We start from the raw sequence: 16,424 nt of genomic DNA on the forward strand, positions 1-16,424 counted from the left end.
GGCTCGGGGATGGGTCGAACCTCACCGATTTATCCTTTCGCATTCTATTAACGGCTGAGCGCAAAGTAATGTTCTGTAACCCAAAGCCTGTTTGCAGTTCGCATTGCTAAATACTCACTTGGGACTCCTCAGCATCCTCCTCTGGGGTCACTGCCAGGGCATGTTTCGGTGGTATTTTTATTTCATACGTCATGATGCTCCATCTGTACAAAAACAAAGGCAGTTCTTATTGCATTACCATCTGCTGACCAAAGGTAATCTGCTTCACAAATATAACATTGGAGGCACAAGAATATACAAACCATCCGCTGGTTACACATGAAGCACTGCAAAATGTTATGCTGTGATCTTTACTTGCAAGGGACCACTGTAAACAAATTATACTTGACTTAGCAGCTTAAAAATACTGTGCAACATTTTATGTTAACCTTTGCAAAGCAAGACTATTAGCTTGTAGCCGTAATCGCCCGTGACATTGCTCATAATGAGTCTGATGATAGGAGCGCTACACCATATAGAGCTATAAACGCACCAACATTAGTGTCCTTGGCCAGGCCAACATCGAAGCACTGACCACACTCGATCAGCTCCGCTGGGCAGGCCACATTGTCCGCCTGCCAGACACGAGACTCCCAAAGCAAACGCTCTACTCGGAACTCCTTCACGGCAAACGGGCAGAGGAAACGTTTCAAGGAAACCCTCAAAGCCTCCCTGATAAAATGCAACATCCCCACTGACATCTGGGAGTCCCTGGCCAAAGACCGCCCTAAGTGGAGGAAGTGCATAGAAACATAGAAAATAGCTGCAGGAGTAGGCCATTCGGCCCTTCGAGCCTGCACCACCATTCGATAAGATCATGGCTGATCATTCCCTCAGTACCCCTTTCCTGCTTTCTCTCCATACCCCTTGATCCCCTTAGCCGTAAGGGCCATATCTAACTCCCTCTTGAATATATCCAATGAACTGGCATCAACAACTCTCTGTTTCTCCTCTGAAGAAGTTTCCCCTCATCTCAGTCCTAAATGGCCTACCCCTTATCCTAAGACTGTGTCCCCTGGTTCTGGACTTCCCCAACATCGGGAACAATCTACCCGCATCTAACCTGTCCCGTCCCGTCAGAATCTTATATGTTTCTATGAGATCCCCTCTCATCCTTCTAAACTCCAATGTATAAAGGCCCAGTTGATCCAGTGTCTCCTCATATGTCAGTCCAGCCATCCCGGGAATCAGTCTGGTGAACCTTCGCTGCACTCCCTCAACAGCAAGAATGTCTTTCCTCAGATTAAGAGACCAAAACTGAACACAATATTCCAGGTGAGGCCTCACCAAGGCCCTGTACAACTGCAGCAAGACCTCCCTGCTCCTATACTCAAATCCCCGTGCTATGAAGGCCAACATACCATTGCCTTCTTTACCGCCTGCTGTACCTGTATGCCAATTTTCAGTGACTGATGAACCATGACAGCCAGGTCCTAATCTGCCACCGTTCAGATAATATTCTGTCTTCACGTTTTTGCCCCCAAAGTGGATAACCTCACATTTATCCACATTATACTGCATCTACCATGCATTTGCCCACTCACCTAACCTGTCCAAGTCACCCTGAAGCCTCTTAGCATCCCCCTCACAGCTCACACCACCACCCAGTTTAGTGTCATCTGCAAACTTGGAGATATTACACTCAATTCCTTCATCCAAATGTATATTGTAAATAGCTGGGGTCCCAGCACTGAGCCTTGCGGCACTCCACTCGTCACTGCCTGCCATTCTGAAAAGGACCTGTTTATCCCGACTCTCTGCTTCCTGTCTGCCAACCAGTTCTCTATCCACGTCAGTATATTACCCCCAATCCCATGTGCTTTGATTTTGCACACTAATCTCTTGTGTGGGACCTTGTCAAAAGCCTTTTGAAAGTCCAAATACACCACATCCACTGGTTCTCCCTTGTCCACTCTACTAGTTACATCCTCAAAAAATTCCAGAAGATTTGTCAAGCATGATTTCCCCTTCATAAATCCATGCTGACTTGGACCGATCCTGTCACTGCTTTCCAAATGCGCTGCTATTTCATCCTTAATAATTGATTCCAACATTTCCCTCACCACTGATGTCAGGCTAACCGGTCTATAATTACCCGCTTTCTCTCTCCCTCCCTTTTTAAAAAGTGCTGTTACATTAGCTACCCTCCAGTCCATAGGAACTGATCCAGAGTCGATAGACAGTTGGAAAATGATCACCAATGCATCCACTATTTCCAGGGTCACTTCCTTAAGTATTCTGGGATGCAGACTATCAGGCCCCGGGGATTTATCGGCCTTCAATCCCATCAATTTCCCTAACACAATTTCCTGCCTAATAAGGATATCCTTCAGTTCCTCCTTCTCCCTCGACCCTCAGTCCCCTAGTACTTTCGGAAGGTTATTTGTGTCTTCGTTCGTGAAGACAGAACCAAAGTATTTGTTCAATTGGTCTGCAATTTCTTTGTTCCCCATTATAAATTCATAAATCTACACTGAGAAGTAAATTTCGATATCTTAGAATTGATTCCTTCTCGTCGGGGAATTGAACCCCAGTCTCCCGCGTGATACTAACGGGAGGGCGCTGAGCACCTCGAGTCTCGTTGCCGAGAGCATGCAAAATGAAGTGCAGGCAGCGGAAAGTGCGTGCGGCAAACCAGTCCCACCCACCCTTTCCCTCAACAACGATCTGTCCCACCTATGACAGGGACAGTGGTTCCCGTTTGGACTATTCAGCCACCTAAGGACTCATTTTGAGAGTGGAAGCAAGTCTTCCTCGATTCCGAGGCACTGTCTATGATGATTGGTGGTCGGTAGTGAGAAAATGCTGGAATCAATTATTAAAGATGAAATAGCAGCGCATTTGGAAAGCAGTCACAGGATAGGTCCAAGTCAGCAGGAAAATCATGCTTGACAAATCTTCTAGAATTTTTTGAGGATGTAACTAGTAGAGTGGATGAGGGAGAACCCGTGGATGTGGTGTAATTGGACTTTCAAAGGCTTTTGACAAGGTCTAACAAAAGAGATTGGTGTGTAAAATTCAGGCATATGGAATTGGGGGCTAATGTATTGATGTGGATAGAGAACTGATTTGCAGACAGGAAGCAAAGAGTGGGAATAAACGGGTCCTTTTCAGAATGGCAGGCAGTGACTAATGGAGTACCGCAAGGTTCAGTGCTGGGACCCCAGCTATTTACAATATATATTAATGATTTAGATGAAGGAATTGAATATAATATCTCCAAGTTTGCAGATGACACTAAGCTGGGTGGCAGTGTGAGCTGTGAGGGGGATGCTAGGAGGCTGCAGGGTGACTTGGACAGGTTAGGTAAGTAGGCAAATGCATGGCAGATGCAGTATAATGTGGCTAAGTGTGAGGTTATCCACTTTGGTGGCAAAAACAGGAAGGCAGATTATTATCTGAATGGTGACAGATTAGGAAAAGGGGAGGTGCAACGAGACCTGGGTGTCATGGTACATCAGTCATTAAAAGTAGGCATGCAGGTACAGCAGGTAGTAAAGAAAGTAAATGGCATGTTGGCCTTCACAGCAAGAGGATTTGAGTATAGGAGCAGGGAGGTCTTGCTGCAGTTGAACAGGGCGTTGGTGAGGCCTCACCTGGAATATTGTGTACAGTTTTGGTCTCCTAATCTGAGGAAGGACTTTCTTGCTATTGAGGCACTGCAGCAAAGGTTCACCAGACTGATTCCCGGGATGGCAGGACTGACATATGAAGAAAGACTGGATCGACTAGGCTTATATTCACTGGAATTTAGACGAATGAGAGGGGATCTTATAGAACCATATAAAATTCTGACGGGATTGGACAGGTTAGATGCAGGAAGAATCTCCCGATGTTGGGGAAGTCCAGAACCAGGGGTCACAGTCTAAGGATAAGGGGTAAGCCATTTAGGACTGAGATGAGGAGAAACATCTTCACTCAGAGAATTGTGAATCTGTGGAATTCTCTACCACAGAAAGTTGTTAAGGCCAGTTCGTTAGATATATTCAAAAGGGAGTTAGATGTGGCCGTTACAGCTCAAGGAATATGGAGAGAAAGCAGGAATGGGGTACTGAAGTTGTATGATCAGCCATGAACTCATTGAATGGTGGTGCAGGCTCGAAGGGCCGAATGGCCTACTCCTGCACCTACTTTCTATGTTTCTATGATGAGAGATACATACAAGTTTTCAACACGGAAACATGTTGGCCCAACCAGTCTCTGTTATCGTTCCCCCTCCTAATCATATTTAACCATCCTCTACATTGGCAAAGGCTGAACAGGCTGGGTTCTTTTCGCTCAGAAAGAGAAGGCTGAGAGGTAACCTGACAGAGGTCTTTAAAATGATGAAGGGTTCGATAGGGTAGACGTAGAGAAGATGTTTCCACTCGTGGGGAGACCAAAATAAGGAGCCATAAATATATAAGTCACTAATAAATCCAATGGGGAATTCAGATAACAGATTATCTGGTCATTATCACATTGCTGTTTGTGGGAGCTTGCTGTGCACAAATTGGTTGCCGCGTTTCCTACATTACAACAGTGACTACACTCCAAAAGTACTTCATTGGCATTAAAGCGCTTCGGGACATCCTGAGGTTGTGAAAGGCGCTATATAAATGCAAGTCTTTCCTTCTTTATACAAATGCAAGTTCTTTATTTTCTACTCAAGAACTCACAAAATTATTATTTCTTCTCTTCAGTAATAACTTATTTTTCAATTTCCAGGCATCGTACCTGAACTCACTATTGAACAACCGCTCCCCCCCACCCCCTCCCAAATCATTTATTCCCATCTAACAAGCTCCACAGGTTCCTCTCCACAAAATTAATGACAAGGAATGCTCATCCACCCAGTACGATTTCCCCTGTACAGTCAGAGAAACCATAAACCCATTCTTTATACACTCATTTACAACTTCACTTCACCCTATACAGCCAAAACTATTTGGCTCTTCCATAAATCAAAAATGAGGGTTCTGCTCATGAAACTCTACTCACAAATTCACTGCACGTATGGAAACCGGTGTGATTCAACCAAGTGACTATTGTCCATCGTTACAATGAGACCACTTACATCAATACAATGAGATCTTGCTTTGGTGATGCCTGTACTCCTGCAAACCGATACAGACTTTTAATTAAAAGGATGGCAGCACTTTCCATCCAATTCATTGGTAAATTGATTTAAAATGACATTTTGTGCAAAACAGCAGGTGAGAATCAATGCTACAGTGCTGTTGATCAAGTCTTGGCATCAAAGAGCTCTCGGGACATTACAGTCAGCTTAAAATGATTTAGCAAACTTTCCCTATTCATTTATCAAAGACTAAATGGATTTGAATTATTATTTTTGCAGGGAATGCACTTTTTGATAAGTATCAGAGATACAATACGTTTATTTTACCAACTTCTATTCACAAGATCATAATAGGAGCAGGAGTAGGCCATATGGCCCCTTGAGCCTGCTCCGCCATTTAATAAGATCATGGCTGATCCGATCATGGACTCAAGCTCCACTTCCCTGACCACTTCCCATAACCCCTTATCCCCTTATCAATTAAAAAACTGTCTATTTCAGTCTTAAATTTATTCAATGTCCCAGCTTCCACAGCTCTCTGAGGCAGCGAATTCCACAGATCCACAACCCTCAGAGAAGAAATTTCTCCTCATCTCAGTTTTAAATGGGCGGCCCCTGATCTAAGATTATGCCCTCTAGTTCTAGTCTCCCCTATCAGTGGAAACATCCTCTCTGCATCCACCTTGTCAAGCCCCCTCATAATCTTATACGTTTCGATAAGATCACCTCTCATTCTTCTGAATTCCAATGAGTAGATACCATCAGATCATTTCAGCTTGTTCCCTGCATACAACTATTTTGAATTTATCACAAATTCACCATTATCCACGCGTTGCAGTGCACGGACCACTTATTCCCAACAAACTGCTTCATTGAGGCCTTCCATCTGCTCCACACGCGTTTTTTCAATCTCCATGCAGATGGGTCCCATTGGGTCAAACGGCAACAGAAGAACATAAGAAATAGGAGCAGGAGTCGGCCATTCGGCCCCTCGAGCCTGCTCCGCCATTTAATAAGATCAAGGCTGATCCACTCTGATTTCCTGCCCACTCCCCATAACCCTTCACTCCCCTATCGTTCAAGAATCTGGCTATCTCCACCTTAAATATATTCAATGACCCAGCCTCCACAGCTCTTTGAGGCAGAGAATTCCACAGATTTACAACACTCAGAGAAGAAATTCCTCCTCATCTCCGTTTTAAATGAGCGGCCCCTTATTCTGAGACTTTGCCCTCAAGTTCTACCCTGTCAAATGCTGTATTCATTTTTAATTGATTCCATACTTTGCAAATGACCATCATATTTTAGTGTGGCACCTATACTTTTAAATGGCCACGATGTAATTTCTACTTGCTTAGCTGCCCATGAGATATAAAAGCAGAGCTCCCTGCTCTGAAGTCATGGTTGGTCTATGTCAAATCTTAGTCTTGGACCTCCACAGCAAGGACAGCTGGACAGAGGTAAATGTGAGGTAACAATGCGTTGCCTCAATGTGCTGGATTGCCACAGTTCTGGGACCATTCCTCATTCAAAGTGGTTAGGACTCGTCTTCGAGTAATCAATTAAAGAGTGGCATAGCACAGCGAGCTAGAGGCCTTCTCACTTCATGGCTGGAGTTGATATATGGCACAGAGAAACAAATAGAAAGACTTGGATTTATATAACGCCTTTCACGACCACTGGACATCTCAAAGCGCTTTACAGCCAATGACGTACTTTTGGAGTGCAGTCACTGTTGTAATGTGGGAAACGGGGCGGCCAATTTGCGCACAGCAAGCTCCCACAAACAGCAATGTGATAATGACCAGATAATCTGTTTTTTTTCGTTATGTTGATTGAGGGATAAACATTGGCCAGGACACCGGGGAGAACTCTCCTGCTCTTCTTCGAAAAAATGCCATGGGATCTTTTACGTCCACCTGAGAGAGCAGACGGGGCCTCAGTTTAACACCTCATCCGAAATACGGCACCTCCGAAAGTGCAGTGCTCCCTCAGCACTGCACTGGGGTGTCAGCCTAGATTTATGTGCTCAAGTTCCTGGAGTGGGACTTGAACCCACAACCTTCTGACTCAGAGGCGAGTGTGCTACCCACTGAGTGGAGCTTATAGAATATATAAGCTCCAAGACACTGCACTAACATTAACATGTACTGAAACTGGATAGTCAGACCTGCATTGGGATCTTGTTGTACACATATTGGTACAAAATAAGCTATTCTGCCCTCTGTGTCCAAATTCCCAAGTTGCACTCTTGCCACACAAGGCATTTACACAGATTTCCGTTGCCTCATTACTTGGTAACCTTCGTATTGCATATTGACTGAAACGGTCAGCACCTCTTATCTCAGTTACGTCTTGTGCAATGTCCTGCTCAAATGTTCATATTTTACTCCTGACCCCAGCTCTGGTTACAAGGAGTTCATTATTTTATATTTTGTAACTGTTACTGTACTGCAGACAAATGTTAAATTCAAATGCCATCCCATTTTCAAACTTTGCACTAAAAGTACAGAAAGCATAAGATAAAAATAAAGATTATTTAAAGAGTTATCACATACTAATTGAGAGCTTCATAAACCACAAGCTCAAAGGCCGAGATTAACTTCAAGTCTTAGCCTTACTCCCCGTTAAAACATGGATAGTTTCAATTTTGTGCTAATTTTTTTCCTAGATTCTTGTTTTTCTTTTTAAGTGATCAATAGGTGTCAGTGCAATCACAAACACATGCATCGCTAAATCTTGCCAGACAGCAGAGGCACAACCAAACACTGCCATCTGCTCATTCGATACAGCATCGTGATTGTACCACCACATATCCCGTGAGATTCCCACCACTACTCCAATCTGATCATCAGCACCACATCTCCCACTGAGGTCCCGTCACAACATCATCTCTTGGGCCTCCACCAACACATCTCCCATTGAGGTCCTATCACCAAAGCAAGCGCTCTACTCAGAACGCCTTCACGGCAAACGAGCCAAAGGTGGGCAGAGGAAACGTGATAAGGACACCCTCAAAGCCTCCCTGATAAAGTGCAACATCCCCACTGACACCTGGGAGTCCCTGGCCAAAGACCGCCCTAAGTGGAGGAAGTGCATCCGGGAGGGCGCTGAGCACCTCGAGTCTCGTCGCCGAGAGCATGCAGAAATCAAACGCAGGCAGCGGAAAGAGCGTGCAGCAAACCAGTCCCACCCTCCCTTACCCTCAGTGACTATCAGTCCCACCTGTGACAGGGACTGTGGTTCTCATATTGGACTGTTCAGTCACCTAAGGACTCATTTTAAGAGTGGAAGCGAGTCTTCCTCGATTCCGAGGGACGGCCTATGATGATGATGATGATGATAATGATGAAAATGATCACCACATCTCTTGGGCCTCCACCAACACATCTCCCACTGAGGTCCTATCACCACATTGCCCATTAAGTCCCTATTGCCAATCACACTCGAACTGACCTGTCTAACATTTTGGTGCTGGCTCGTTCCAATTTTTCCAGAATCTGAGGAAGCTGCGTGTCATCATCACATGAGCCTCCCCAGCCGAGGACCCGCGCCAGGTCGTTTCCTGTGCCCAAAGGCAGCACTCCAAGTTGGCACTGCAAAGGAGCATAATCTGGACATTAGCCGCTTTAAAAATAAATTCTTCAAACAATTGCGTGCATTTTAATTTTAATAAAAAACCTTTTCACGCATCCAATTCTGACGGAAGGTCACTGAACTGAAACGTTAACTCGGTTTCTCTCTCCACAAACGCTGCCTGACCTGCTGAGTGTTTCCAGCATTTACTGTTTTGATTTCAGATTTCCAGTATCCGCAGTATTTTGCTTTTCACTTATCCGCCCTTCTTCCGCACACTCGATCTTGGTTAGGTATTTGCTTCCCATTCCTTTCTTGGATCGTCCTACGCTGCATCATGAAACGTACGAGATTCTGAGGGGGCTGGACAGGGTAGGTGCAGAGAGGGTGTTTCCCCTCGTGGGGGAATCTAGAACGAGGGGGCATAGTCTCAGAATAAGAGGTCGCCCATTTAAAACGGAGATGAGGAGGAATTTCTTCTCTCGAAGGGTCGTGAATCTTTGGAACTCTCTACCCCAGAGAGCTGTGGTGGCTGGGTCATTGAATATATTTAAGGTGGAGATTGACAGATTTTTGAGTGATGGGGAGTCAAGGGTATGGGGAGCGGGCAGGGAAGCGGAACTGAGGCCAAGATCAGATCAGCCATGATCTTATTGAATGGCGGAGCAGGCTCGAGGGGCCAGATGGCTTACTCCTGCTCCTATTTCTTATGTTCTTATCACGAGCCAAGAAAATTTTCTCTCAAGCAATCACCGATGTCACTCTGAAGCTGACAGCCGATCTATAATGCTCGCAATGTGCAAAAGGTGCAGCAACATAACATAACTTCAAAGAACAAGCTTTGAGCAAGCAGAAAATCGCATTAAAAGAGATGAATTGGAACACAAGGATGCTTGGGATTATGGGCGATAACAAACGTTTAAGGAAATACAGCTGAGGCTGCAATCCAAATAAATTCTAGCCAAATGAAAAGAACAGGTGAGAGAGCTAAAGAGGTCAAGATGATTAAATAAGGACATGAAGATGAATGTTAGGGGACGTGCACGGGATCTCCAGTAAGCAGCAGGATTAGGTCAAGTATAAAGGTAAGCAAACGCAGACAAAAAAAGCCAAGTGAAACCCTGCTTGTCGAAAGCCCGGAAGGTTTGTCAAAGCTTTACACAGTAAACATAAGAACATAAGAAATAGGAGCAGGAGTAGGCCATTTGACCCTTCGAGCCTGCTCCACCATTCAATAAGACCAGGGGCCCAGGGGCAGCACAGGCCAGCCCATACTGCGATGTGTGCGCGTGCTAGGACCTGCGTGAGAACACCAGCGGCAGGTCGGGGCCATAAAAGGAGCAGCGTGGAGGCATGCTACTTCAGGGAGCCGTGCGAGCTGATGCAGGAGGGAGACCGCAGCGAAGAGTGACCTCATCAAGGTCCTGGTCGCTGATTGGAGCGTGGGCAGATACAGCAGGAGCGGTGAGAGACAGTGGAGGGATGTGATCGGGGCCCAGGGGCAGCGTGAGTTCGGGACCAGGGGCCCAGGGGCAGCACGGGCCAGCCCACACTGCGATATGTGTGCGCACTAGGTCCGGACAGCAGAGCAGGTCTCCAGTTGTCTTGGATAATCCTTGCCCCTAGACCAAGACCTCGCTCTGTCAAGCCCGTGTGGTGGCTGGTGTGCAACGGCCACCACACGTTAAAAAAATCCACACACAGGCATCTTCCACCCTTCAGGATGTAGTTCGGGATCTGGAATATTAGGTCCTTTATTGAAACACCTGTGAACTCACCCTTCTTTGGCATGGAAGCAAGTCATCCTCAATTCGAGGGACTGCCTATGATGATGATGATGAGGCCGAGCTGATCATGGACTCAGTTCCACTTCCCTGCCTGTTCCCCATAACCCTTTATTCCCTTATCGCTCAAAAATCTGTCGATCTCTGCCTTAAATCTATTCATTGACCCAGCCTCCACAGCTTTTCTGGGGCAGAGAATTCCACAGATTTACAACTCTCTGAGAGAAGAAATTTCTCCTCATCTCAGTTTTAAACAGGCGGCCCCTTATTCTAAGACTATTTCCTCTTGATTTAGTTTCCCCGATGAAAGAAAAGATGGAGATTTTTTTTCAGTCCACTTCAAATTATAATGAAAAGCTGGAATCTGGGAACAAAGAATTACTTCACATCTACATTTACCCAGGAAGGAGGAAAAAATGTCCAATTAAATGTCAGATTTTTATGAATGGTGCCAGAGGCGCTTAACAGTGCTAGCCGGCAAAAAGAATAGTATGGTTATAAACAGCTCTTAAAGTAGGTCAAGTGCCCCGCTCAGATAACTTGCACCATTGAATCTTACACAAAATGAGGACTGAAGTTAGTGAAGCTTCAAGTGACATTCTTGTAAGTTTGGTCAATTCAAGCGAGATTGAAGTGATAAGATAAACACACAATTTAAAAGGTCGAGACACATATCTGGAAAGCACAGACCAGAAAGTTGAACTTGTGTTGGAGGGGAAGTTTTGTAAATGATCTTGAGAGAGCTAGTGGGTGAAGACTTGGACAAGAATAACTTGGCAAAGCACAGTCAGCATCGCTTCAGAAAATGGATGTCACATTCAACCAACCTGCTGGAGTCTTTCGGTGACATTGTTAATATGGGAACAGGAGAAATGCAGTTAATATATACTTCGATTTTCACATGTTTCCACATTGGCACTCCGCTGGGCAGGTCACACAGTCCTCATGCCAGACACGAGACTCCCAAAGCAAGCACGACTCGGAACTCTTTCACGGCAAACAAGCCAAAGGTGGGCAGACGAAACGTTACAAGGACACCCTCAAAGCCTTCCTGACAAAGTGCAACATCCCCACCGACACCTGGGAGTCCCTGGACAAAGACCGCCCTAAGTGGAGGAAGTGCATTCGGGATGGCGCTGAGCACCTCGAGTCTCATCGCCAAGAGCATACAGAAAACAAGCTCAGGCAGCAGAAAGAGCGTGCGGTTAACCAGTCCCACCTTCCCTTTCCCTCAACGACGATCTGTCCCACCTGTGACAGGGACTGTGGCTCTTGTACTGGACTGTTCAGTCACCCAAGGACTCATGTTAAGAGTGGAAGCAAGTCTTCCTCGATTCCGAGGGACTGCCTATGATGATGATGGCTAAAATATGAAATCCTAGAATGAGAGACAAAAGTATGGCACTAGATAGAAAACTGGTTTAAAATCAGGTCACAGAGATTAGGGATCAATGGAATGTTAAAGCAAGACATTTAAGTGTCTGCCAGTCAAGATCCATACACGTGAAGTGACCAATTCATAAGATTCCCCCAAAATAGCCTGCATGTTGGTATTAGCATACACTTTACCTGAGGTTTCTGGAGCTGTTTGTGTTGGTTTAGTTTAGCTGACAGTTCCTCACCTGTTTGTGTAGGTTTAGTTTATCAATCTCAGATAAAACCCATCCAACGCTTCCATCTCCTCCACACACAAGAATACGGAAATTGTCAAATTTTTGAAATAATCGTAAACTGAAAAAAATAATGAACAAAAAAAACGAATCAGAGGACCAACTCGACTATTCTGCAGCATAACAAGAGATTTGAATACAACCTGCTCAATGTAATGTGAAACTTTCCAAGATTCAATGCTGTCCTGAGCATGTCAGGCACTTCAGAAAGTAGGTGTGACTTTTCCTGCTCAATTGTCAGCCCAGTCACACAAGCTTATCTTCACACAATCTTCAGCCCAGTCACACACGCTTATCGTCACAATCGTCAGCCCAGTCACACACGCTTATCTTCACACAATCTTCAGCCCAGTCACACACGCTTATCGTCACACAATCGTCAGCCCAGTCACACACGCTTATCGTCACACAATCGTCAGCCCAGTCGCACACGCTTATCGTCACAATCTTCAGCCCAGTCACACACGCTTATCGTCACAATCTTCAGCCCAGTCACACACGCTTATCGTCACAATCTTCAGCCCAGTCACACACGCTTATCGTCACAATCTTCAGCCCAGTCACACACGCTTATCGTCACACAATCGTCAGCCCAGTCGCACACGCTTATCGTCACAATCTTCAGCCCAGTCACACACGCTTATCGTCACAATCTTCAGCCCAGTCACACACGCTTATCGTCACAATCTTCAGCCCAGTCACACACGCTTATCGTCACAATCTTCAGCCCAGTCACACACGCTTATCGTCACACAATCGTCAGCCCAGTCACACACGCTTATCGTCACACAATCTTCAGCCCAGTCACACACGCTTATCGTCACACAATCGTCAGCTCAGTCACACACGCTTATCGTCACAATCTTCAGCCCAGTCACACACGCTTATCGTCACAATCGTCAGCCCAGTCACACACGCTTATCGTCACACAATCTTCAGCCCAGTCGCACACGCTTATCGTCACAATCTTCAGCCCAGTCACACACGCTTATCGTCACAATCGTCAGTCCAGTCACACACGCTTATCGTCACACAATCTTCAGCCCAGTCACACACGCTTATCGTCACACAATCGTCAGCTCAGTCACACACGCTTATCGTCACACAATCGTCAGCCCAGTCACACACGCTTATCGTCACAATCGTCAGCTCAGTCACACACGCTTATCGTCACAATCTTCAGCTCAGTCACACACGCTTATCGTCACAATCTTCAGCCCAGTCACACACGCTTATCGTCACACAATCGTCAGCTCAGTCACACACGCTTATCGTCACAATCGTCAGTCCAGTCACACACGCTTATCGTCACACAATCGTCAGCCCAGTCACACACGCTTATCGTCACACAATCGTCAGCTCAGTCACACACGCTTATCGTCACAATCGTCAGCCCAGTCACACACGCTTATCGTCACACAATCGTCAGCCCAGTCACACACGCTTATCGTCACAATCTTCAGCTCAGTCACACACGCTTATCGTCACACAATCGTCAGCTCAGTCACACACGCTTATCGTCACAATCGTCAGCCCAGTCACACACGCTTATCGTCACACAATCGTCAGCCCAGTCACACACGCTTATCGTCACAATCTTCAGCTCAGTCACACACGCTTATCGTCACACAATCGTCAGCCCAGTCACACACGCTTATCGTCACAATCTTCAGCCCAGTCACACACGCTTATCGTCACAATCTTCAGCTCAGTCACACACGCTTATCGTCACAATCTTCAGCCCAGTCACACACGCTTATCGTCACAATCTTCAGCTCAGTCACACACGCTTATCGTCACAATCTTCAGCCCAGTCACACACGCTTATCGTCACAATCTTCAGCTCAGTCACACACGCTTATCGTCACAATCTTCAGCCCAGTCACACACGCTTATCGTCACACAATCTTCAGCCCAGTCACACACGCTTATCGTCACAATCTTCAGCCCAGTCACACACGCTTATCGTCACAATCTTCAGCCCAGTCACACACGCTTATCGTCACACAATCGTCAGCCCAGTCACACACGCTTATCGTCACAATCTTCAGCCCAGTCACACACGCTTATCGTCACAATTGTCAGCCCAGTCGCACACGCTTATCGTCACACAATCTTCAGCCCAGTCACACACGCTTATCGTCACAATCTTCAGCCCAGTCACACACGCTTATTGTCACAATCTTCAGCCCAGTCACACACGCTTATCGTCACAATCGTCAGCCCAGTCACACACGCTTATCGTCACACAATCTTCAGCCCAGTCACACACGCTTATTGTCACAATCTTCAGCCCAGTCACACACGCTTATTGTCACAATCTTCAGCCCAGTCACACACGCTTATCGTCACAATCGTCAGCCCAGTCACACACGCTTATCGTCACAATCGTCAGCCCAGTCACACACGCTTATCGTCACACAATCGTCAGCCCAGTCACACACGCTTATCGTCACAATCGTCAGCCCAGTCACACACGCTTATCGTCACAATCGTCAGCCCAGTCACACACGCTTATCGTCACACAATCGTCAGCCCAGTCACACACGCTTATCGTCACACATTCTTCAGCCCAGTCACACACGCTTATCGTCACAATCTTCAGCCCAGTCACACACGCTTATCGTCACAATCGTCAGCCCAGTCACACACGCTTATCGTCACACAATCTTCAGCCCAGTCGCACACGCTTATCGTCACACAATCGTCAGCCCAGTCACACACGCTTATCGTCACAATTGTCAGCTCAGTCACACACGCTTATCGTCACAATCTTCAGCCCAGTCACACACGCTTATCGTCACAATTGTCAGCTCAGTCGCACACGCTTATCGTCACACAATCGTCAGCTCAGTCACACACGCTTATCGTCACAATCTTCAGCCCAGTCACACACGCTTATCGTCACACAATCGTCAGCCCAGTCACACACGCTTATCGTCACACAATCTTCAGCCCAGTCACACACGCTTATCGTCACACAATCGTCAGCTCAGTCACACACGCTTATCGTCACAATCTTCAGCCCAGTCACACACGCTTATCGTCACAATCGTCAGCCCAGTCACACACGCTTATCGTCACACAATCTTCAGCCCAGTCGCACACGCTTATCGTCACAATCTTCAGCCCAGTCACACACGCTTATCGTCACAATCGTCAGTCCAGTCACACACGCTTATCGTCACACAATCTTCAGCCCAGTCACACACGCTTATCGTCACACAATCGTCAGCCCAGTCGCACACGCTTATCGTCACACAATCTTCAGCCCAGTCACACACGCTTATCGTCACACAATCTTCAGCCCAGTCACACACGCTTATCGTCACACAATCTTCAGCCCAGTCACACACGCTTATCGTCACACAATCTTCAGCTCAGTCACACACGCTTATCGTCACAATCGTCAGCTCAGTCACACACGCTTATCGTCACAATCTTCAGCTCAGTCACACACGCTTATCGTCACAATCTTCAGCCCAGTCACACACGCTTATCGTCACACAATCGTCAGCTCAGTCACACACGCTTATCGTCACAATCGTCAGTCCAGTCACACACGCTTATCGTCACACAATCGTCAGCCCAGTCACACACGCTTATCGTCACACAATCGTCAGCTCAGTCACACACGCTTATCGTCACAATCTTCAGCTCAGTCACACACGCTTATCGTCACAATCTTCAGCCCAGTCACACACGCTTATCGTCACAATCTTCAGCCCAGTCACACACGCTTATCGTCACAATTGTCAGCCCAGTCGCACACGCTTATCGTCACACAATCTTCAGCCCAGTCACACACGCTTATTGTCACAATCTTCAGCCCAGTCACACACGCTTATCGTCACAATCTTCAGCCCAGTCACACACGCTTATTGTCACAATCTTCAGCCCAGTCACACACGCTTATCGTCACAATCTTCAGCCCAGTCACACACGCTTATCGTCACACAATCGTCAGCCCAGTCACACACGCTTATCGTCACACAATCTTCAGCCCAGTCACACACGCTTATCGTCACACTATCTTCAGCCCAGTCACACACGCGTATCGTCACACAATCGTCAGCCCAGTCACACACGCTTATCGTCACAATCGTCAGCCCAGTCACACACGCTTATCGTCACACAATCTTCAGCCCAGTCACACACGCTTATCGTCACACAATCTTCAGACCAGTCACACACGCTTATCGTCACAATCGTCAGTCCAGTCACACACGCTTATCGTCACACAATCGTCAGTCCAGTCACACACGCTTATCGTCACACAATTGTCAGCCCAGTCAC

The 16,424-nt window shown here is 46.6% G+C and overlaps 1 protein-coding gene across 4 annotated transcripts in view; it reads right to left on the reverse strand.

Moving 5' to 3' along the window:
* dgkh (diacylglycerol kinase, eta) overlaps positions 1 to 16,424 on the reverse strand; it is a 651,598-nt gene that overhangs the window by 157,562 nt on the left and 477,612 nt on the right. For all 4 annotated transcript variants that reach the window (XM_070894157.1, XM_070894158.1, XM_070894156.1 and 1 more), the window contains 3 exons: positions 12,081 to 12,189; positions 8,555 to 8,694; positions 119 to 203 (listed from right to left, as the gene is read on the reverse strand). In XM_070894157.1, coding sequence (XP_070750258.1) covers positions 119 to 203; positions 8,555 to 8,694; positions 12,081 to 12,189 — 334 coding nt within the window. The remainder of the gene's footprint in view (positions 1 to 118; positions 204 to 8,554; positions 8,695 to 12,080; positions 12,190 to 16,424) is intronic.

Source organism: Pristiophorus japonicus, chromosome 11 (genome assembly GCF_044704955.1).
Source record: "Pristiophorus japonicus isolate sPriJap1 chromosome 11, sPriJap1.hap1, whole genome shotgun sequence".
Taxonomy (NCBI): domain Eukaryota; kingdom Metazoa; phylum Chordata; class Chondrichthyes; family Pristiophoridae; genus Pristiophorus; species Pristiophorus japonicus.